Raw genomic sequence first — 22,474 nt, forward strand, 5'->3', positions numbered from 1 at the left:
CTGCATAGGCAGGCTTAGAATTGTGAACAAGGACACTGCCTGCTGTTCTTTGTTTCCACTGTGTTCAGGGTAACAGGACTTGTCTAGGTTTTTTGCAAATAAAAGGGATTGCACCAAAGAAATCTCTCTCTCTCGTACTATCAGTTTTCTCTCTGAACAGAAATAATACAGCTAGGCCCAGAATAGTGGTTAACTGCTCAAGCCAAAGGGGCAATAATGTATATCTCTTCATAGCTTAATAAAAAGTCATTAATATTGTGATGGGATCCCTGGGGTACAACCTGGAACTGAGGTACCGCCTGGGCCGTCTTTCCCAATGTTTTGCTAGTGACAAGCAGCAAACCCCTCCGGAAGCTGTTATCACTCAGCACAACAGCAGGTGGAGCCCCACACCCGGCTAGATTGCATGAAAACACCCAAAGCCTCTCAGAAATCACAAGCAGAAAGGCATCAGCCAGTTCCCCCCAGTTCTCTGACTTTGCATCCCTGAGCTGAACCATTCTGCCCTGGTCAGAAGCCTGACCATTGTAAGTTTATAACCCAGTCCATCCCTCCTTCAATGTGGAGAGGACACACACAAGCCTTTGTAACTGAGCTGAGAATTCCCTAGCACTTCAAGCAAAATATACTGTTTTAGGTAAATATAAAACAGGTTTATTAACTATAGAAAGATAGATTTTAAGTGATTATAAGTGGTAAGCATAAAAGGACAGAGATGTTACCAAAGAAATTAAAAATAAGCACACAATCTAAATCTTAAACCTTATTACTCTAGGCAGTATTTAGATCAAGCAATGTTCTCACCCCACTGGATATTACAGTCCTTACTGCACAGACTTCCCCCTGAAGCCTGGACTAGTCTCCTCTGATGATCTTTGTCTTCTTGGCATCCCAGTTGTGTCCAGCGTAGGTGCGGGAAGAGAAAGGCTAAGACATGATGCTACTGTCCCTTGTTTTATACCCTTGGCCCATGTGCCTCGCAGACACTAGCCCAGGCATGGCCTGGTTGGCTTTGCTGAGTCACAGTGAACAAGCAACCCACAAGTCACAGTGATCGAGCAATTCCCATTGTGTGGTGCTTGGATAGTTGAGTCACACAGTTGATTAATGGGTGGTCAACACCCACCTGGGCAGGGCTCCTTTGCATGTCAATAGCAAACTTACAGCGTATTTCAGTAACAACCATACAGCACAATCTTATAACTTTATACACACAAAGGATAGACATATTTGGACAGAACAGTGGGTTTCAGCAAATCATAACTTTTCATATCATACCTTACATGGCATGATTTGTACAAAATATCACAACCATATATGAATATGGGGGTTACAAGGCGTCATTCTGAGGTACAGTGTGTCACAAATATGTTCTATCAGCACAGCTAGATTACCTAGCTCTGAAGTCCACAGTCCTACCTCTCATCTCCATCTAAAACTATAAACTGGCCCTTGTTTACTTGAGTCTGGGTCTAGGCCCTCTCCAAAAATGTCATTAGCTTGGCCTGTGTTAATTGGGTAATGAAACCAGGTAAAATCTGGTTCACAGCTCTAATTAATGAGGATTTCACAATATGGCAGCTACACAGTGATCCTAAAATCTGAGAGGGATGTTTTTTCCAGGCAATGTCCCCTCTTGTTTTTATTTCCCAATTAGAAGAAAGCAAGAGGTTGTGTTTCCTCTGCAAAGGTCACGTGAATTGAAGGTCCTCCTCTTGGTGGCATTTGATGTAAGTAAAAGCATTGTAGATTTTGAAAGCCACATTAGCCCCTGGTTCCTCCTCTAAGAAAATCAGCTTCATTTGGAGACTTTGTTAGAAGCGCCATCTACTACTATAGAGACTTTGTATCCGCTTCCTAAATTTCATGAGTAAATGGAATGTGCACAAACTATTTTCAAGTGCATATTTCACTTAACATCACTGCTACAGCCTTCCCAACCCCAATTTAAAAAATCATGACATTGGCTTAAAAATAGTTACATGAGCTATTACTAATGCCACCTTTTGGGTTCTTTTTATTTATCTTCTAGTTTTTGAGTCTTTCAGATGCATTGTGGCCACACTTTTTCCAGCTTCTCTCCAGAATTACAAGAGCTAGAAATTTACATTTTTTTACATGAAAGCCAAGAATCTCATGTAATTACATGGTGCTTCAAGACTCTCACAAATATTGTGAGAGTGGTGCTGCCAGCTACATCCAAAAAAACGCAATTCCAATGTTGCCAGCTATGCCTGTTACTCCATGGTTCTTTCAGTGGAACAAGAAAGATGTCCCAGCACTGAACGCTATTGTAGGCAGAGTGAAGATATAACCCACACACCTCCTGGGTGTGGTGCTCTGTCCCATCTAGTGGCACTGAGACCACTTAGAGAGAGTAATGAGTCTGCTCTACAGCCTTCACTAAGAGGCATAGGGCTTTTAGCTCATGCAGTAGAGGCTCATGCACTACACTCCAGAGGCCCCAGGTTCAATGCCAACATCCGGAGTCCGTTAGTGTTACAAAGACATAGCATCAGAGCTGGGAATGACATTTCAAATAAATTGTGCTGACATTTTTGATGATCTCATAACGAATTACACCAACCTGAGATTTGCCAGTTTCTATTGCTAATCAACAAAATCCTAAATAATGTATAATATACATCCGTGTCTGAAGCTGTCGTCTCTGGTGTCAGCCACTATTGCACGCTGATCATGTTTCTTTCATTCTCTTTGCAGCATGTAGTCCAGCCAGAAGAAAAGCCAAAAGTACGCAACACATCCTAACAAAGAGAGTAAGAAAATTATCCATTTTTTTGTATTCAAGTTGGCTTAACTTCTCCTTGAAAGTCTCATGGATGGGAAAGCAGACCTTTCCAGGTTGGGGCATGGGGAGCATAGAACTGAAATGGTGTCTGGAGCTGAGGAAAAATTTTAGAAAGTTTCTGGAAAATTGCAGGTATTTAGAAAAAGGTTTTTTAACTCTTCAAAAAGATTGTTTTTTTCAAACAAAATTATTCAAAATTAATTTAAAACATTATAACAAAATAAATGACATAATATCTTGTCAGAAAATGATTGTCTGAAGGAGCTGGGAGGGTAGTTCACCTCGGGAACCAGCCTGTGACTCCCTCTGAGACTCACGCTCTGGTACTTCCCCCTTGATCCAGGGAGATGCAATCTGTGCCAGCCCTTTTTGCTAGCACAGCCTGCTTTCCCCTCTGTGCCAGTTCTGGACCATTAGCCTGTGCACTGGGAGCATTGGTTTGTGCACTGGGGGTTGAAGCCAAGGCTGTGTCCACTCCTGATTACCCACTCCTCACCCAGCTGCTAAAGAGAGCAACAGTCTGACAGCAGTTGATTCCCCCTGCCCCCAACGCGCAGATACACACATGTGTGCACACAAGCTCCAGCAATCTGGATAGCCCATGCAGGGAAGTAGTGGGGTTCCTTACACCTTCTGACTCCCTTGTGTGGGTGTGAAGGAGAGCTAACAAGTGAACCCAAAGGAGACCGAGCAGTTAGTTATTAAACTTTTTAACTTTTTCAAAAGCTTATTGTGAAAAACCCTCACCAGCTTGTGCAGCTGTGTGATCCTGCCCTCATCCTCACTTCTTCTTTCCCTCCTACTATGTATTACACTCATTTATTGCAGCTTTCCCTTAAATAGCCTGTAAGTTCTTCACGGCAGGGACTGTCTCTACTTATGTGTCTGTACAGTTCCTGGGGGTCCCAATCCTGAGTGCATCTTCTCCACACTGCTGCAGTGGAAATAACACAAGTGTTAGCCTTTCACAGGGACTAAGTCTATTTGCCAGGCTTAGATACTCTGGCACAGCTATTTGGGCCTGGCTTTCTTGTCTTAGGGCCCCCTTTTCCCTCCCTTGCCCTCCCAAAATCCATCTAGCCAGCTCATAGTGCCCTCCAAGACCCTTTATTGTGTGTCTCTCTTGCTCTTTCTTTGACAGTTCTGCTTTATCTTTCTCTCATACTATGTAGACCCCTCTTTATCAGCTTTGGGACTTTGTCTGGAAGGTATTTGTGCTTGCCCCAGACCGGTTTCTTCTGCAAAGCTCCCTACATAGAAATCTTTCACCACCATCTTCCATTGTCAAATACATTCTTCTCCAGTTCCCCGGCTGCTCCCTCCCTTCTAGATTATTCTCTCACGATGTGCTCCAGAGTCAGCAGGTTCCACGATCTACTTCAGGAATCCTCTCTACTTTTGCAGTGTAGCACACCTATCAATGGACTGAAAACAACACCCCACTCCATTTCTTGCAATCCCAATGCCTAGTCTGGGTTGCTCAGTCAGCCCAGTGCATCCATAGATCTAAATGGGATGGTCTTAAATGGAACATGAACCTCAAAAAGATCTGTCCCAGCAGAAAGTCTACACTCTGAGAATGTTTTTACTCATTCAAACACCTAAACATACATTCCTGCAATCCTAAATCATAATTTAAAATGGCCAAAAAATGGAATTTCCACTCCATGGGAAATTCAGAGATTTCAAAATTTGGTTTTGTCCTAAATTAGGACAAAAAAGTTGAAATCTCAGAATTTTTCAGGAAACAAAATACTGTGACATACTTTATTTGGACTTTACCGTTTCATTTGAACTTCATTGTTTTGACTAATATACAATATAAAAGTTAAAATGATAAAGTTGAAACAAAATACATCTACATTAGTTTAAACCTGATCAAAATGAAATGCTTAGGTAATCTCCTGTTGAAATTTTTGACAAAATCAAGATGTTCCTGCAAAACATTTTGATTTTACCAAATCAGCATTTTCTAACAGAAAACTTTTAACCAGCTCTAGTCATAATCCTGTTCTGCTATTTTTATCCTTTAACGTGATCATTATAATCTCAATATACATTTATCACTACTAATCAGGCAGTGGCTTCTGCAACATTTAATTTGAGCTATATGTGCCTGTCTTGTCACTTTTTTAAAGAAATCTTGACATATTTATAGTTTCTTTTTCTTCCACTCCTAGAGAATAATCCTCTTGACTGTCCTCTTTTGTCAGTGCTGATGATCCCACATTTACAATCAGAGTACCACAGCACAAGGATAGTCTGTGCACTGCAAATAAGGACATAAACTGGGCTTTCAAAAATAACTAACCACTAACCTTGTAGTTGTTGATTTCCAGGTTTCAGTTTAGTGCAGCTGACTGCAGCTAATGTGTAATCATCCAATAGCATTGTATGTGCTGGAAAATACAAGCCTTTGAGGATATTGTGCTGGTCAACTTTTTCTTCCCTACAAAGAAAAGGAATGGTTAGATTTTGTTTCATTTGTACATCTGCCTACTGTTAGCATTGTATCTCTGCCTGGGATGGCATGAGGTCTTCCACCATGGTAATTGCAGTGGATGCACAAATTTAATCCCAGACAAGAGCAAAAATAGCAAGCAATCTGGAAACCTGCCAAGTTCTTTCATAGCAGCAGCACTTGAGCATGCCAGTGCTGTATTAAGTGATTTATACATTCATGTGACTGACCTTGTGAGGTAACCTCAGTCACTTTAAAATTAATCCTTTCCAAGAGGGCAATCATGGAAATTAAAAAAAAAAAAACGCATGATTTAAAAATTCAAATGTTCCCTCAATATGCTCATTTTTGTCCTTCCTACATTTTCACTATAGCTTCACCCCTCATCTGTTTTTCCCATTCTCCCTTCTTCATCCCCCAAAATGTTGACTGGAATTATATAAAAATAGTCTTGATTGAAACTGACATTTGATTACATGGCAGAAAAAGTGGCAAATATTGCTGTACATTCTAGCACTTCCACTGCTAAAATTAGTGCCCAATCTGCCCAGTGACAAGAACGTAGCTCATAAAATATGACATTTTTCCATTGACCACATAATTCTTTAGAGGCTAAGCCACAAAATGGCAAGGTCTCCACCGAGATGAACGGAGAAGAAGACTGCCCAAAGTACAAGGCTATGGAGAATTATATCCACAGTGTTTCAAGTTGGGCATCCAAAAACCAGTGTTTTCAAAATCAGTTGTCATTTTTTAAATGTTTTAAATATTCACTTTAGCCCTTGAGATAAATATGGAAAGATGCACATACATATTGCAACTGCAAAGAGAATGCAGGTTATTTTCCAACATGTTTATCATTCCTCATGCTCACACTTCAAAATCAAAATATTCCCCTTTCATTTATGGGGAAACAAGTTGAAGGACTACATGCAACAGAACCAGTGAAAAGAAGAACAGGAGGACTTGTGGCACCTTAGAGACTAACAAATTTATTAGAGCATAAGCTTTCGTGGACTACAGCCCACTTCTTCGGATGCATATAGAATGGAACATATATTGAGGAGATATATATACACACGTACAGAGAGCATAAACAGGTGGGAGTTGTCTTACCACCTCTGAGAGGCCAATTAATTAAGAGAAAAAAAAAACTTTTGAAGTGATAATCAAGCTAGCCCAGTACAGACAGACAGTTAGATAACAAGTGTGAGAATACTTACAAGGGGAGATAGATTCAATGTTTGTAATGGCTCAGCCATTCCCAGTCCTTATTCAAACCGGAGTTGATTGTGTCTAGTTTGCATATCAATTCTAGCTCAGCAGTTTCTCGTTGGAGTCTGTTTTTGAAGTTTTTCTGTTGTAATATAGCCACCCGCAGGTCTGTCACTGAATGACCAGACAGGTTAAAGTGTTCTCCCACTGGTTTTTGAGTATTTTGATTCCTGATGTCAGATTTGTGTCCATTAATTCTTTTGCGTAGAGACTGTCCGGTTTGGCCAATGTACATGGCAGAGGGGCATTGCTGGCACATGATGGCATATATCACATTGGTAGATGTGCAGGTGAACGAGCCCCTGATGGTATGGCTGATGTGATTAGGTCCTATGATGATGTCACTGGAATAGATATGTGGACAGAGTTGACATCGGGGTTTGTTACAAGGATAGGTTCCTGGGTTAGTGGTTTTGTTCAGTGATGTGTGGTTGCTGGTGAGTATTTGCTTTAGGTTGGGGGGTTGTCTGTAAGCGAGGACAGGTCTGTCTCCCAAGATCTGTGAGAGTAAAGGATCATATTTCAGGATAGGTTGTAGATCTCTGATGATGCACTGGAGAGGTTTTAGTTGGGGGCTGAAGGTGACAGCTAGTGGTGTTCTGTTATTTTCTTTGTTGGGCCTGTCTTGTAGGAGGTGACTTCTGGGTACTCGTCTGGCTCTGTCAATCTGTTTTTTCACTTCAGCAGGTGGGTATTGTAGTAAGAATGCTTGATAGAGATCTTGTAGGTGCTTGTCTCTATCCGAGGGATTGGAGCAAATGCGGTTATATCTTAGAGCTTAGCTGTAGACAATGGATCGTGTGGTGTGTCCTGGATGGAAGCTGGAGGCATGTAGGTAAGTGTAGCGGTCAGTAGGTTTCCGGTATAGGGTGGTATTTATGTGACCATCGCTTATTAGCACAGTAGTGTCCAGGAAATGGACCGCTTGTGTGGATTGATCTAGGCTGAGGTTGATGGTGGGATGGAAATTATTGAAATCATGGTGAAATTCCTCAAGGGCTTCTTTTCCATGGGTCCAGATGATGAAGATGTCATCAATGTAGCGCAAGTAGAGTAGGGGCATTAGGGGACGAGAGCTAAGGAAGCGTTGTTCTAAGTCAGCCATAAAAATGTTGGCATATTGTGGGGCCATGCGGGTACCCATAGCAGTGCCGCTGACTTGAAGGTATATATTGTCCCCAAATGTGAAATAGTTGTGGGTGAGGACAAAATCACAAAGTTCAGCCACCAGGTTAGCTGTGACATTATCAGGGATACTGTTCCTGATAGCTTGTAGTCCATCTTTGTGTGGAATATTGGTGTAGAGGGCTTCTACGTCCATAGTGGCCAGGATGGTGTTTTCTGGAAGATCACCGATGGATTGTAGTTTCCTCAGGAAGTCAGTGGTGTCTCGAAGATAGCTGGGAGTGCTGGTAGCGTAGGGTCTGAGGAGAGAGTCTACATAACCAGACAAGCCTGATGTTAGGGTGCCAATGCCTGAGATGATGGGGCATCCAGGATATCCAGGTTTATGGATCTTGGGTAGCAAATAGAATACCCCTGGTCGGGGTTCTAGGCATGTGTCTGTACAGATTTGTTCCTGTGCTTTGTCAGGGAGTTTTTTTAGCAGATGGTGTAGTTTCTTTAGGTAATCCTCAGTGGGATCAGAGAATAATGGCCTGTAGAATGTGGTGTTAGAGAGCTGTCTAGCAGCCTCCTGGTCATATTCCAATTTATTCATGATGACGACAGCACCTCCTTTGTCAGCCTTTTTGATTATGATGTCAGGGTTGTTTCTGAGGCTGTAGATGGCGTTGTGTTCTGCATGGCTGAGGTTATGTGGCAAGTGATGTTGCTTTTCCACAATTTCAGCCTTTGCACGTCGACGGAAGCACTCTATGTAGAAATCCAGTCTGTTGTTTCGACCGTCCGGAGGAGTCCACGCAGAATCCTTTTTTTTGTAGTGCTGGTAGGGAGGATTCTGTGGGTTAGTATGCTGTTCAGAGGTATGTTGGAAATATTCTTTGAGTCGGAGACGTCGAAAGTAGGATTCTAGGTCACCGCAGAACTGTATCATATTCATGGGTCTGGAGGGACAAAAGGAGAGGCCCCGAGATAGGACAGACTCTTCTGCTGGGCTAAGAGTATAGCTGGAAAGATTAACAATATTGCTGGGTGGGTTAAGGGAACTGCTGTTGTGGCTGCTTGTGGCATGTAGCAGTTTAGATAGTTTAGTGTCCTTTTTCCTTTGTAGAGAGGCAAAGTTTGTCTTGTAAATGGCTTGTCTAGTTTTTGTAAAGTCTATCCATGAGGAAGTTTGTGTGGAAGGTTGGTTTCTTATGAGAGTATCCAGTTCTGAGAGCTCATTCTTAATCTTTCCCTGTTTGCTGTATAGGATGCTGATCAGGTGATTTCGCAGTTTCTTTGAGAGTGTGTGACACAGTCTCTCAGCATAGTCTGTGTGATATGTAGATTGTAATGGATTTTTTACCTTTAGTCCTTTTGGTATGATGTCCATCTGCTTGCATTTGGAAAGGAAGATGATGTCTGTCTGTATCTGTACGAGTTTTTTCATGAGGTTGATGGATTTCCACTCTGGTCATTCAGTGACAGACCTGCGGGTGGCTATATTACAACAGAAAAACTTCAAAAACAGACTCCAACGAGAAACTGCTGAGCTAGAATTGATATGCAAACTAGACACAATCAACTCCGGTTTGAATAAGGACTGGGAATGGCTGAGCCATTACAAACATTGAATCTATCTCCCCTTGTAAGTATTCTCACACTTGTTATCTAACTGTCTGTCTGTACTGGGCTAGCTTGATTATCACTTCAAAAGTTTTTTTTTTTTCTCTTAATTAATTGGCCTCTCAGAGGTGGTAAGACAACTCCCACCTGTTTATGCTCTCTGTATGTGTGTATATATATCTCCTCAATATATGTTCCATTCTATATGCATCCGAAGAAGTGGGCTGTAGTCCACGAAAGCTTATGCTCTAATAAATTTGTTAGTCTCTAAGGTGCCACAAGTCCTCCTGTTCTTCTTTTTGCGGATACAGACTAACACGGCTGCTACTCTAGAACCAGTGAAAGAGATTCCAATGTAATGACTTGAATGCCTTACATTCATACATAGCTCCAATGAAGGATGTTTGTAATTGGACAGTTTTGTCACTTTCCCGTAGGTGGTGGCAGTGTCTGATTATCGGACCTACTGGACAGAGGACTTGCTTCCAAGCCAAGGTGATCTCACCCAAGTCCTGTACAAAGATGTGGTGAGGAACTTTAGCCACTTGCAGAATGAACAGGAAGGATTCTGTCCTGCCAAGCACAGTAAGTCCTCAGCTATGACTTCATTACTCTGCCATCTCTGTGCTGATTGCTCAGAACATTGTTTGATGTGGCAGCCTCCTAGTTGCATGAAGTTTTCATTAAAATGGGTATTTATCTCAAAAAAATTCTGTGCCAAAAAATTAAAAATTCTTCAAAATTCTGCATATTTTATTTGTCAAAATAACACAATGTAAACATGTCAGTTTGTATTATTTTGGTAATTTATTTCAAAATACCTAACAGCAGCTATTTCTGTAACAATACAGACAACAAAAAAGATTCAGAAAATGTTTTTTGACAAATAGATTCCTTACTAGGTATATTAATAGAGAACTCTGAGTAATAATTAATTTAAACTACAATACAGAAATGTATTTCCCACACTCCTCAAGAGCACTGCAAAGGCTTCAGGGAGTCAGGGATAACCGAGGAGCATGTGTCCTTGCACCCCCACTCACCCACTGCTCCTCCACCCATCCTCACATGTCTCTGCACCTCCTTCCCCCATCCTCATGTGTCCCTGCACCCCCACTCTGATACCTCTCCCCCCAACCCCATGTGGCCCTGCTCCCCCATTCAGCCTCACCCACTCAGCCCCCACCCGTCTGTCCCCCCAACTAGCCCTTCTGAACCCCATACTGTGACCTCCCAGCAGCCCCATGTGACCCACACTGTCCATCCCCCCATATCCTGTGCCTCCTAACCTGGCCCCATGGCCAGGGCGCTGTGAGAAAGGCAGCCTTTTCTCTTCCCTATCCACAGCTGGTGCTGGCCCACGAGCAGCTGCTCTCTGTTCTGGTGCCTCAGTGGCCCCTGGAGGGTGAAAGGCATAACCACAGTACCTTTCTCACAGAATGTATTTTCTGTGGGGGGGGGAATTCTACATGGCACATGAATTCTGCACATGTGCAGTGGCACAGAATTCCTCCAGAAGTACAAAACAGGTCAGCTGTTTCTGAGAACCAGGCAAGGGAAAAAATACATTTTTTTTTTGCCAATGTTAAAAAATTATTGCAACTTATTTTTTGAACAGCTCTAAGTGCCCTTGTGCTTTGCAACAGAGTCATGAAACTTGGCAGAGAGGTGGCCTTTGTGTCATGAATTTGCCCTTAGCCGCTTATGACAATCCACCCAAATTTGGACAAGTTCTAAGGCTTTGAAAAAACACAGTTCACACATGATTGGTAGAGACTTCTTAGATTTCACTGAGCCTGGTCAAGCCTGACAGGGGAGCATATTCACTGTGACTGAGCATGCTCCAGTCCAGAGCTACTGGGGCTCAGAAGGACTTTCCCTGTAATGGGTACTCCAGGCCTAGTTGAGACCAGACACTGGAACTGATAGCAGGGAGCCTTTCTGTCCTGTGCTCTCAGTGAGCCCCCTGCACCCAGGCAGTTGAAGGAGGCGGCATCTGATTTGAATGAAGAAGGGACAAAAGCTGGGCCAGCAAGGAGGGAAAGGAGTAGATTGGACAAGGAGTCTGGGGAGACTGGGACTAGAGGTGGAGAGAAACTGTGACTGGTATTGGCTGGGCAAGGAGACTAGGAGCTGGAAAGGGGAGGCAGGAACTAGGAGCCAGTTACGGGGAAAGGGGAGGCTGGGCTGGTTGGGCAAGGTCACTGGGACTGGGAGCCACTGAGGGAAATGATGGGGAACTGAGAGCCAGTTGACTGGGAGTTGGGAAACATAGATAGGATGAGTAGCTCAAGAGACCGACTGGGACTGACTGGACAAGGAGACTCGGACTAGGAATCAATGAAGAGTGAAAGGGGGGAATGAGACAGATCTGACAAGGAGCTGGAGTGTGGGGAAAGAATTGGGAGTGGCTGGGCAAAGAGACTGGGACTAGGAGCCAGGGAGAAGTAGGAGGCTGGGGCAAGGAGGCAGAGACACAGATCAGATGAGGAGTTTTAGGAGTGAGATTAGGATTGAGGGACAGTAGAGGAGGGCGAGGGAGAAATCAAACAAGGAGCCAGGAGAGGGGTACTGGGACTGGCAGGCAGGGAGAGTGGGACTGGGATGAGAAGCCTGAGGAATGGAAACTGGGTGTGGGTAGGGGAGGGGAATGAGACTGGTACAAGGAGTCAAGGATGGGAAAAAAGGCACCACTAGGAAAAGGACAAGTTGGAGGGTACGGAGCAGACTGGGACAAGCTTGTAGGAAATGGGCAGAAGTGTCTGTGTCCACCAGAACGCATTCCCCACCAGAGCCTGGAATGGAACTCAAGATTCCTGGGTCTTGCCATTCCTCTGCTATCAACAAATATCTGCACTCTCATACCCATCTAGATCTGGTCCACACAGAGGATGACAAGCTACTACTTCTATCTGTTGCTCCCTGGCTCAAATGGAGGAGATCCAACCCTGCTGATGAACCACATGGGTGTCAATATGATGCCATATGATAGAATCTCTGTTTTTACTATTTGCTTTTTTAAAAAAATCTAGGAAAATACACACACAAAAACAATGTTAAAAGAACATTATTAAGGTAGCAAAGTGAAGCTCTCAAAAGTATGGAAATGCCCTGAATTGAGGGAGGTAGGGGAAGATGCTCTTTGCAGCTTCCTTTTTGCCTCCGCACAAGGCCACGTACAAGGAAACATGAAGTAAAGACCTGAAGGTTTGGTCCATTGTTAATAGCTGAAGTTACCATTTCAAAAGCCAAAGAACGGGAGATTGAGTGATTTTGCCCTACTGCATTGCAAGTCTACTTTAGCAATTCCAGGTTCTCCCATTCCTGTATAACAAAAGGTAGTCAGCCCTTTTGTGATATAGATCTTTGCAACTGGCCATAGTCAAATCTAATAGGACTGTAACTCTAATTACTGACTCTTTCCACATAATCTTTTAATTACATAAAGTCCAAGGGAAAAATAATTACCAATAGTAGCATCTTAATTATGCATTGCAGTGGGAATTTCTGAACAAGAGTCATCAAACTCCTGTGATAACCAGTCGGATGGAAAATCTTCTGTAAGTAAAATTCAGTAAGATCAGCTACCTGTATGTGATGTGCGTTAAACTAGCAGATGAAATTCAATGTTGATGAGTGCAAACTAATGCACACTGGAAAAAATAATCCCAACTAGATATATGATGGGTTCTAAAATGCCCGTTACAAGCAGAGAAAGTGATCTTGGAGTCACCATGGATAGCTCTCTGAAAAACGTCTGCTCAAAGCGCAGCAGCAGTCAAAAAGGCTAAGACTATGTTAGTAACTATTAGGGATAAAAAATAAGACAGAAAACATGATAATTGCACTGTATTCACAGTGTGGGCATACCATGGATTCATACTGTGTCCAGTTCTGGTCACCCTCTCTCAAAAAGGATATAGTGGAACTAGAAAAGGTGCAGAGGAGGGAAACAAAGAGGACCAAGGGTATGGAACAGCTGCCATATGAGGAGAGACTAAAAAAGATTAGAGCTGTTCATCTTAGAAAAGAGATGACTAAAGGGATATATGGTAGAGGTCTATAAAATCATGAATGGTGTGAAAAAAGTGAATAGAGAATTTACTCTTTTGCCCAATACAAAAATTACGTCACCTACCTGCATTTAAACTGGTCAAATTGGACTAGATTCGCAAAAGCAATTTCCAACATTTTTAATGATTGCTTCTTGGAACAACCCTAGAAAACACAAGAAGGAAGGTCTAGTCTTCTCAGTTTAATCCTATGTGACACATATAAATTGGTTCAAGAAAAGTGGAACCACTAAGTAATAGTGACCACAGTGAATTAAGTCCAACATCCTCAGTAAAACTAGCCATTCTAGTTGTAGCCTGAAGTAGCGGTAGTAATAATATCTCGCTCTTATCTAGCCCTTTTCATCAGTAGGTCTCCAGGTGCTTCACAAAGGAGATCAGGATCATTATCCCCACTTTACAGGCACAGTCAGGGCCCAATATGGAGTTGCACCCACTAACAGCAGGTGAGTAGTTGTCCCTCAGTACTGAAGAAATGATTTACCAAAAAGCAATGAAACCTACAGGGTTTTTTAGGCGTCAGTCTCACAACCCTTGTTCACACAAGTAATCCTTGCTCACAAGAGCACCTCTATTGAAGTGACTATTCATATTAGTAAGGATTATTTTGTGGTTAAGGGTTTAAAAACCTCTCCCCTTAAGTCCCCAAGTAACCTGCAGTCCCCATTCATTAGAGAAATGTGTAGAAGTTTCTTAATGACCTTTTTCTTCCCCAGCAACCTTCGACATCCCCAGTCACCCATATCACAGTGAAACGGGCTGCAGCCACAGAGCCAGCTACACAGGACAGTGCTTCTGCAGAAGAGTAAGTCCCCTTTCAATACATCCACCCACTCCTAGTGAAGTTCTGACTGGGGCTTCAAGGCTCTGTCTGTAAGGAAAAGCAGCAGGTGGCCCAGATTGTAGGTCATCAATTCACACACACATACAAAAAGTCAGTTGCAAATTACCCATGATTGGAGTAATAAATCTTAATGATCTGCAGTAGATGAGTAATTAATTTCCAAAATATTTGCCTAAGGTGTTATTTTATTGATTATGCACTATTAACCTAGACATTTTAGATCTTAAGGCTATTTAAAATGTTGGACATATGTCAATTTAATTTCTCTTGCTTAATCAGAAAAAAGGTAATGATGTCTGAGTAATTATTTATAAACATCTAACTAGTGTGACATCATGAGTCCAATTTACTCAAGCCAAGGTCTCCCTTAGAAAGAAAAAGGAATAGCCATGGTCATTATGTGGAGATACCGGGCCAAGTTCTGCTCTTGATTACATCCTTCAGACCCCTTGATTACAAGACTTCAGACTGAAGTCATCTGCAGAATTTAGCCCAAAGCACTGAGGCACTATAAGGTGCAGTTTTCTTATATTTTCTAAACAGATAATTATATTAAATAGAAAATGGCTCCTATGGGCCAACTGGACTTGTCATGTAAATTAATCTGTCAATCAAGTTACATCAGAGATGAATGTAGATAAATGCATTGCTATCTGGAGGCAGTAACAACCTATTCTCATCATTATTTAGACGTGTCATAGGCGTGCCTTGCACTTTACACTCAAATTATAAACCTGGGGCCTGTTCCTCTGGCATATCTCCACTGAAATAGATGGAGCTACACCAGTTTACATCAGCAGAGGATCTGGCCTATGGTCCCTCCTGCAGAGATCTTACAATCTAAGGATGTCAGAAACACTACTGGGCCTAGTGCTTACCTGCTTATCACCAGACTTAGGGGCTGTCTACACTGGAGTTGGAGATGTGAATTCCAGCTTGAATAGGCATACCTGTGCTAGCTCTGATCAAGCTAGTGTGCTAAAAATAGAAATGAAGCTGGGGTGGTACTAGTGGTGGGAGAAGTTAGCTGTCCTGAGTATGTACCTACAGTCTTGGATAGGATATTACTCAGGGCGGTTAGTCCTTCCCACCACGCACATTGCTATGACTACTCTTTATTTTTAGCAAGCTAGCTTGATCAGAACTAGCGTGTGTATGTCTACTCAAGTGGGAAATTACACTTCCAGCTCCAATGTAGGCATACCCATAGTTAAAGCTAAGATTTTATCATGGTTATTTTTAGTAAAAGTCACAGACAGGTCACGGGCAACAAACAAAAATCCACAGAAGCCGTGACCTGTCTGTGACTTTTGCTGCTGCGGCTCCATGGCTTCCCGTGCCACTGAGTTGTCTGGGAGCTGTGGGTTCCACCTCCGTCCATGGTGACTGGGAGCTGCAGGGTGACCATATTTCCCAAAGAGAAAATGGGACACCCCCAGCTGCTAGCCTGAGGCGTTCCCCTTCCCCCACACAAGGCTGTTGCCCATCGCTGGAACCCCGAGGGCCCCTCAGGAGTCTGTCACCTGTCGTTGGAACCTTGCAGGGGCCTCCTGTTGCCGGAGCCCTGCCAGGGCCCTACTGGCTGCCAGCTCCAGAGTCCTGCAGCCCCTGGAGCTAGGGTTACCATATGTCCATTTTTCCCGGACATGTCCGGCTTTTTGGTAATCAAACACCCGTCCGGGGGGAACTGCCAAAAAGCCAAACATGTCCGGGGAAAATACCAACCGGGCACTTCCCCTCCCACGGCTGCTCTGCTCCTCCCCTGACTCTTCGGCTCTGTTTAAGAGCCGAGCTGCCCGAGCGTTCCGGCTTCGGGCAGCCCCCTTGCCTCCGGACCCCAGCCGCCGGCTGGGCACTTCCCCTCCCAGGCTCCAGCTGCTCTGCTCTGGCGGCTGGGGTCTGGAGGCAAGGGGGCTGCCCGAAGCCGGTAGCACTCGGGCAGCTCGGCTCTTAAACAGAGCCGAAGAGTCAGGGGAGGAGCAGAGCAGCTGGAGCTCGGGAGGGGAAGTGCCCGGCCAGGGGCGCAGGGTCCGGAGGCATGGGGGCTGCCCGAAGCCCGAGCGCTACTGGCTTCACAGTTTGCCGGGTAGCCTCCAGACCCTGTGCCCCTGGCTGGGCGCTACCCCTCCCGGGCTCCAGCTGCGCTGGGGAAGTGCCGGCCATGGGCACTGGGTCTCAGGGCTGCCCGGCAAACCATGAAGCCGGTAGCGCTTGGGCAGCCCTTTTCGCGTGACTGGGAGGGAGGAGGGGGAGTTAGGGCGGGGACTTTGGGGAAGGGGCAGGGAATGGGCAGAGTTGGGGCGGGGAAGGGGCGGAGTTGGGGCGGGGGCGGGGTGGGAAAGGGCGGGGCCAGGACCCCGTGGAGTGTCCTCTTTTTTTATTTTTTAAATATGGTAACCCTACTGGAGCTGAAGCAGAGAATGTCATGGAGGTCTCTGGAAGTCACAGATTCCGTGACTTCCATGACCTCTGTGACATAAACGTGGCCTTTCCCATAGTCCAGTGTTTCCCAAACTTGGGACGCCGCTTGTGTAGGGAAAGTCCCTCGGCCCGTGCTGCTTCCAGCAGCTCCCATTGGCCTGAAGTGGCGAACCGCGGCCAGTGGGAGCCGCGATCGGCCGGACCTGCGGATGCAGCAGGTAAACAAACTGGCCCGGCCCACCAGAGGCTTTCCCTACACAAGCGGTATCCCAAGTTTGGGAAACACTGCCATAGTCCATTGGCTTTAATGGGGAGTAGGAAACACTATACCCATTAGTGTTTTCAGGATTGGGCCGTAATGTAGGATGTGATCCTGCAATCCCATGAATATTCAAACTCACATGAATATTCAAACAAGGAAGTGATAGAATTGAAGTAATTGGACTAGATTGGGGGGCTAAAGGCCCCATCAGGGATCAGCCTGTCAAGAATTTGCTTCTGGGTCAGGTGCAGAGCACGGCCCCTGCTCTCTGGATACTCCCACCTTGCAAATAAATGGATGAGAAGGAGGCAGAGAGGGGAAGGGAATGGGCAGAGCCTTCTGGGCCTCTTTTCTTGCTGATTTGAACAGAAGGCCAGGCATGAGAGGGAAATAATCTGCAGTCACTTCTCCTGGAGCAAGAGGGGAGAAAAGGAATCGTGGGGCAGACCAGTCACGTGCTGGCCCTTAGTCGGGGCTGTGTCTAGGCTCAGTCTAGCCCATTGGGACTGATGTCATGAGCAGGGAGGTTTGTGGAATCAAGCCTCTAGACATGACAACAATGAGGTCAAAGAGGAGTCAAAGGAAGAGGTGAGGTTTGCACAAAATACAGTCCAGCTGTCACTCAGTTTTGCAGTGTTGGTTTCACTATTTTAATTGTATTTATATTTAATCCGTATTTTGCTCACTTGGCACAGAGGGTCAGTGTTGGAGAGAGTCGAAAGAACAGGAGGCTGGAAGAGGGATGTACTTATTACAAATGTAATTACATCCCAGTTTAAGCAGCTCTTTTCCTTATGTTAAAGCAAGGTTATTTCAGCTTGTTTAGTTAGTCATTGAAAATACAAATGAACCTCGCAAAGGGCCACAAGAGAGAAACATTTTGTGTGTCCTGCTTTGTTCTCTAGCCATAGACGGCACTCGAGGAAGAACACTGAACATGACTTAACCCTCGCCCCAGAAGCAGATGCCTCTTTACCTTTGACTGGCAACAACTTGTGTGGAACACCCGGCATCCTGAGGAAAATGTGGATGAAGCACAAGAAGAAATCAGAATACCTGGGGGCAACAAACAGTGCCTTTGAGGCCGACTGACAAGCCTCAGCTTTGCTTTTGCAGGATGAATATTCCTTTAGCAAGGGCAGAATGCTTTAGGATTTCCCTAGGGATGGATGTAACTCTGTTGATGAATATCTGAGGACATAACATTACTTGTACTATTCAGGGTATTTGCCTAACCTGGATAGATGGAAGGATAATGGAGATAAAAGGTGAATGTGAGTTAATTCAACAGCCATATTTTATTGGAATATTTCTGATACCAGTACAGTTATAACAGATTCCACCGTTGATTTGCTAATGCTAAAATTACTGTTGACTCATTCTGTCCTAATTAACTTAGATTCACAAAGACAAAAGCCTACATGAAGCTTTGTATATTCCTATGAGACCTCATATCAACTACAATGTGCCATTAAAGCCGAGTCCTGCTGTTCATTTGGTACCCCTGCCACCACTGAATTCATGCCCACCCCAGTGTCATTTTCTCTGAGGTACAGGAGTTAAAAACCAAACCTTAAATCAGGTACACTTTGCTGACGGACATGCACCAATACATTTTTATTCACTTTTGATGTTTATGAGACAGGAGTATGAGACAATGGGAGGGTGCGACAGAACTGAGGTTATTTAAGCACTTAACTCCCATTGATTTCAATGAGAGTTAGGCACCTACAAATACCTTTGAGGCTTTGGGCCTGAGTGACTTCCAGGTGCACATTTACTGAAACTCTGATCCATGATACATGATCAGTCTATTAAAATTTCCTGTCCAAATCAAACTGTACCAAGAATGGCACATCAGATACAGACACTTTGCTCTGAAGAACCTGCTCAAGTGCTAGGTATAACTGTAATATGTAACTTTGTGCTACAGAAAATTTCACCATGTGCATGAGATGCTAGGAGGCAAGAAAGAATGTGCAGATTGCACAACTGGACTACTCAGTAAAGTAGGTTTGCTCTCAAGAGGTCTGATCCTATAAGCCAGTGTTTCTCAACCTTTTTGATACCAAGGACCAGCTTTCTGCCTTCCTAAACTGCATCAGGGAGATCGCAGGAACCAGCGCCAGTCCACGTACCGGTTGTTGAGAAACACTGCTATAAGCTAATGACTTTAAGGGGATTGCTCAAATGGAGGGAAATTGCTGACTATGCATTTCTCACAGTTCAGGAGCTGCCAACCTTGTTTCCTTTTCTCTGTCCCAGAGGAAAATATGCAAAAATTGAAAGAATGACAAATCCTGGGCCCAATCTTGCAGCCCTAAAATCACATGACTATTCCTATTGGTTATTGCAGGATCAGGTCCTTCATTTGCCAGAGTGAAGGAATTTAAATTTGTCCCAATGCAGGACTCCAACATGAATTTGTCTGACGCGCACCTCCCTGTGAACAAAATGAACACCTACAAGGATGAGCTTTTGCATCTCAATCTTAATGCTCTAAAACTTACATTTAAATAAAAAGTTGTATGAATGTATTCATAACTCTACACTTTAAAGAACATTTCTACAAGCATCTCTTGTGAGGCAAGCTAGAGGCAGCCTAAAGTCTCAGAGTCAGAAAGTGATCAAAAGATGATGTCAAATGCCAGCAATATGTGATCAGACTATTCCTAATAAAGGAAATGTGACAGCTGAAAAGTAAGACACACGTCCCCATTTGCATTTGTTAGAGGAAAAATGTCCTCAGTTTTTTAAATCTTTGAATGACTCCTACAGCCAGAGGCTAAAATAAGGTGGTGCAAGCGACTGTGCAATTCCCCTTCTCTGTCTTGAGCTAGCATCTCTTCCCCACCTCCACCCAACTCCTCCTCAGCTAATGTGGTAAGAGCTCCCCATTCTTTTTAGGGCCATCCAACCTAGAGGGTACCAATATACAGGTCAAGTTTACTAAGCCATCAGCAAACTGGTCAAATCCATCACACCTATTGTCTTTAAGAAGATTGTGTGAGAGACATGGAGCAGCTTGAAAGTGCTTGTTAAAAACTGTCTACTGAGGTGTTTCCTTTTCAGCAGATCGATAGATCCCTCTCCAGGGTCTTTATATCAAGCTTTAACAGTGAGAAACTAAACCTTCATAATGTACCTCTGCTATCCAGTGTACTTGGCCTCCGTCACAGCTGCGTCCTTTAGAAAGAGCTGCTGAATTGCTCTAGAAAACTTTGAAAATCGTTGTTGAGAGACAATTCAGCCTAATATGTCATTATCTTTCCTGCATTTCTCTTTGCTTTTTCTTTCTTACTAAAGGCAAAATGCTCTCTAGTCCAGGATCCACACACGGAATCAGTCCAGAAGAGTGGATCCCCCACATGGGAAAGAAGCAGATTTCTCTGCATGCTCCATGTAAGATGAGATGAGGGCCTGTAGCCCTGCCTCAAAAGGCCCGGACGCTGCCCATGTTTTCTGCTGAAATAGGATAGTAGCCAGGTGTTAAAGGGGTGGGTTGCTGGGCAGAGCAATGGGAGAAGGCATCTGATGCTGAATGAAGGGAGACGTCTCCAGTGCTGATGTCTGTGGCTGAACATTGCTGCTGAGCAAATTATTCACAGAAAGACCTGCAGCAGTTTATGCTATAGAAGTTCTGTAAATCAGAGAGGAGCATCCAACTGGAGTATTGTAGCAGTGGCCCTAGCCTCTGAGCCATACCCTAGATGCCTGTGCCTGGGGCCGTGCGGGAGTTATATCATGGGCCAGGGCTGTGGAAGAGCAGAGCTATTGCCAATAGCTCAGGAAAGCTGAGTGCAGTCTCTCCTCCACACCTTTCATACAGCAGGGGATGCCATTAGCACTTAGGCTTAAGGAGATTTGTATGAAAACAAGTTTTATTCTGCAAAGGCACAGCCACTTTGTAAAGCATCTAGTACACTGGGAGTGCTGCACACCTAAACTGGAACACTCCTAGGGCATTATAGCCCACCTGAAGTCAAAATCCTCTGTGACAACACTTGGTTGCAGTTTAAACAAAAGATCGGGATGATTTCTGCTAAGGAAGGGAAGACAGGAGCACTATTATACTCTTCTAGGGACTGATCAGATGATCACCCTCCAATCCTGTTGACCTCAGTGGGAGTTGAGGGGGCTCAGTGCCTTGCAGGAGCAAGCCATTAATGCAAATACCCTGAGAAATAAAAGACGATGAAAGAGAAACAACGATAACTTATTCTGGAAACAGAACTATCGCCACTAGAACTGTTTCCCAAGTTTTTCCATGAGGCACCAGCAGCTCTTCAATGACCTCCCCAACACACCACTTCCCACAATTACCTAAGCTGTGCACATGGAAGCGCTATAATAGGCCCCAGCAAAAATACAAATGCTTAATTGTATCCACTGAGCTCAACAAGACCACTCAGCTGCATAAAGTTAAGCATGTACATAAGTATTTGCAGGATCTACGTCTATCAGCTCCCCTTTTTTCAGTCTAGTCTCTTTAGATTGATCCAAACATAACAACAAAAACCACCTCATTAGTAACAACAGACTAACAGGACGTGGGGAAACAGAGAGGGCTAATGCTTGCATATCTGGTAACCTGATCCATACAGCTCCATCAAGTTAGCCCCTAGTCCAAAGCATCAAATGTGACTATTGAAAGGTCTGTTTTTTAGCATTTGGTTCTGTTAAATAATAGCTTTAAGCAATATGGGAAAGGGGGATGGGAGAGAAGAGATAACACATGCTCTACTTAACAGTCACTGTATCTTGAAATGTGTTGTATTTATGTTGTCTTTTAATTTGTAACTGCAATCTGTGTGACAGTGGGAGACTGACAAACAGTGTACATTATTTAATTTGTACTCCAAAAGGTACTGTGGTGATTTCTTGTATCGTAGCAAGTATCTATTTTATTGATTGAAATAAAGTATGTCCTCTTCATACAAAATAAAACAAATAAGTAGCACATGGCAGCATGTGGGTCTTGATTATTTAAAAAAAAAATTGGCTCCCTTTCATGGAAAATACAGGCAATTCTTGTGGTACCTTAGATCAGGGGTTCTCAAACTGTGGGTCGGAACCCACAGTTTTAATGGGGTCACCAAGGCTGGTGATGGCGCTGGGCCCCAGCAAGTCTGAAGCCCAAGCCCCACTGCCCAGGGCTAAGGTTACATGCCCCCCACTCAGGGCAGAAGCCCTTGGGGTTCAGCTTTGCCCCTCCCCCACCCGGGTGAGATAAGTATTATCCTCTCCATTCAACAGATGAGGAAAACCAAGGCAAAGATTTCCCAGTGTCCCACAAAGACTGTGGCAGAGTATAGAACTCCCGGTTCTGAGCCTTAACTTTAATAAAGCATAACAAGCTGTACTGAACCACAAAACAATCCGTGGCCTCAATCCTACAGTCAGATCCACCAGCATGGATATCATATGGAGACAGGGTCCCATGCTAATGGTTTTGACTGCAGGACTGGTGCTTTATGATGTAACAGAGAATGAAAATCTCTGTTTTTTGACATCATCTCACAACTTGGACTTTCTGAGTGAATTCAGCATGACCGGCCCCATCTTTCAGTCTAGCTCCCTTTATTCCAGACAGCTTCAG

The 22,474-nt window shown here is 44.1% G+C and overlaps 1 protein-coding gene and 1 long non-coding RNA gene across 3 annotated transcripts in view; one reads left to right on the forward strand and one right to left on the reverse strand.

Annotated features, from left to right (window-relative positions):
* LOC112060221 (uncharacterized) overlaps nt 1-5,465 on the reverse strand; it is a 27,574-nt gene extending 22,109 nt beyond the window's left edge. For both annotated transcript variants that reach the window (XR_010598891.1, XR_010598892.1), the window contains exons 1-2: nt 5,128-5,465; nt 805-2,765 (exon numbers count right to left, since the gene is read on the reverse strand). This is a non-coding gene — a long non-coding RNA (uncharacterized LOC112060221). The remainder of the gene's footprint in view (nt 1-804; nt 2,766-5,127) is intronic.
* VXN (vexin) overlaps nt 1-21,840 on the forward strand; it is a 25,527-nt gene extending 3,687 nt beyond the window's left edge. Inside the window, exons 2-6 of the mRNA XM_005288083.4 lie at nt 2,722-2,777; nt 9,713-9,860; nt 12,774-12,835; nt 14,065-14,153; nt 17,781-21,840. Of these exons, the coding sequence (XP_005288140.2) occupies nt 2,722-2,777; nt 9,713-9,860; nt 12,774-12,835; nt 14,065-14,153; nt 17,781-17,967 (542 nt within the window). The 3' untranslated portion in view covers nt 17,968-21,840. The remainder of the gene's footprint in view (nt 1-2,721; nt 2,778-9,712; nt 9,861-12,773; nt 12,836-14,064; nt 14,154-17,780) is intronic.
* The last annotated feature ends 634 nt before the right edge of the window (nt 21,841-22,474 follow it).

The sequence above is a fragment of the Chrysemys picta genome, chromosome 2 (assembly GCF_011386835.1).
Source record: "Chrysemys picta bellii isolate R12L10 chromosome 2, ASM1138683v2, whole genome shotgun sequence".
NCBI classification, from domain to species: Eukaryota; Metazoa; Chordata; order Testudines; family Emydidae; genus Chrysemys; species Chrysemys picta.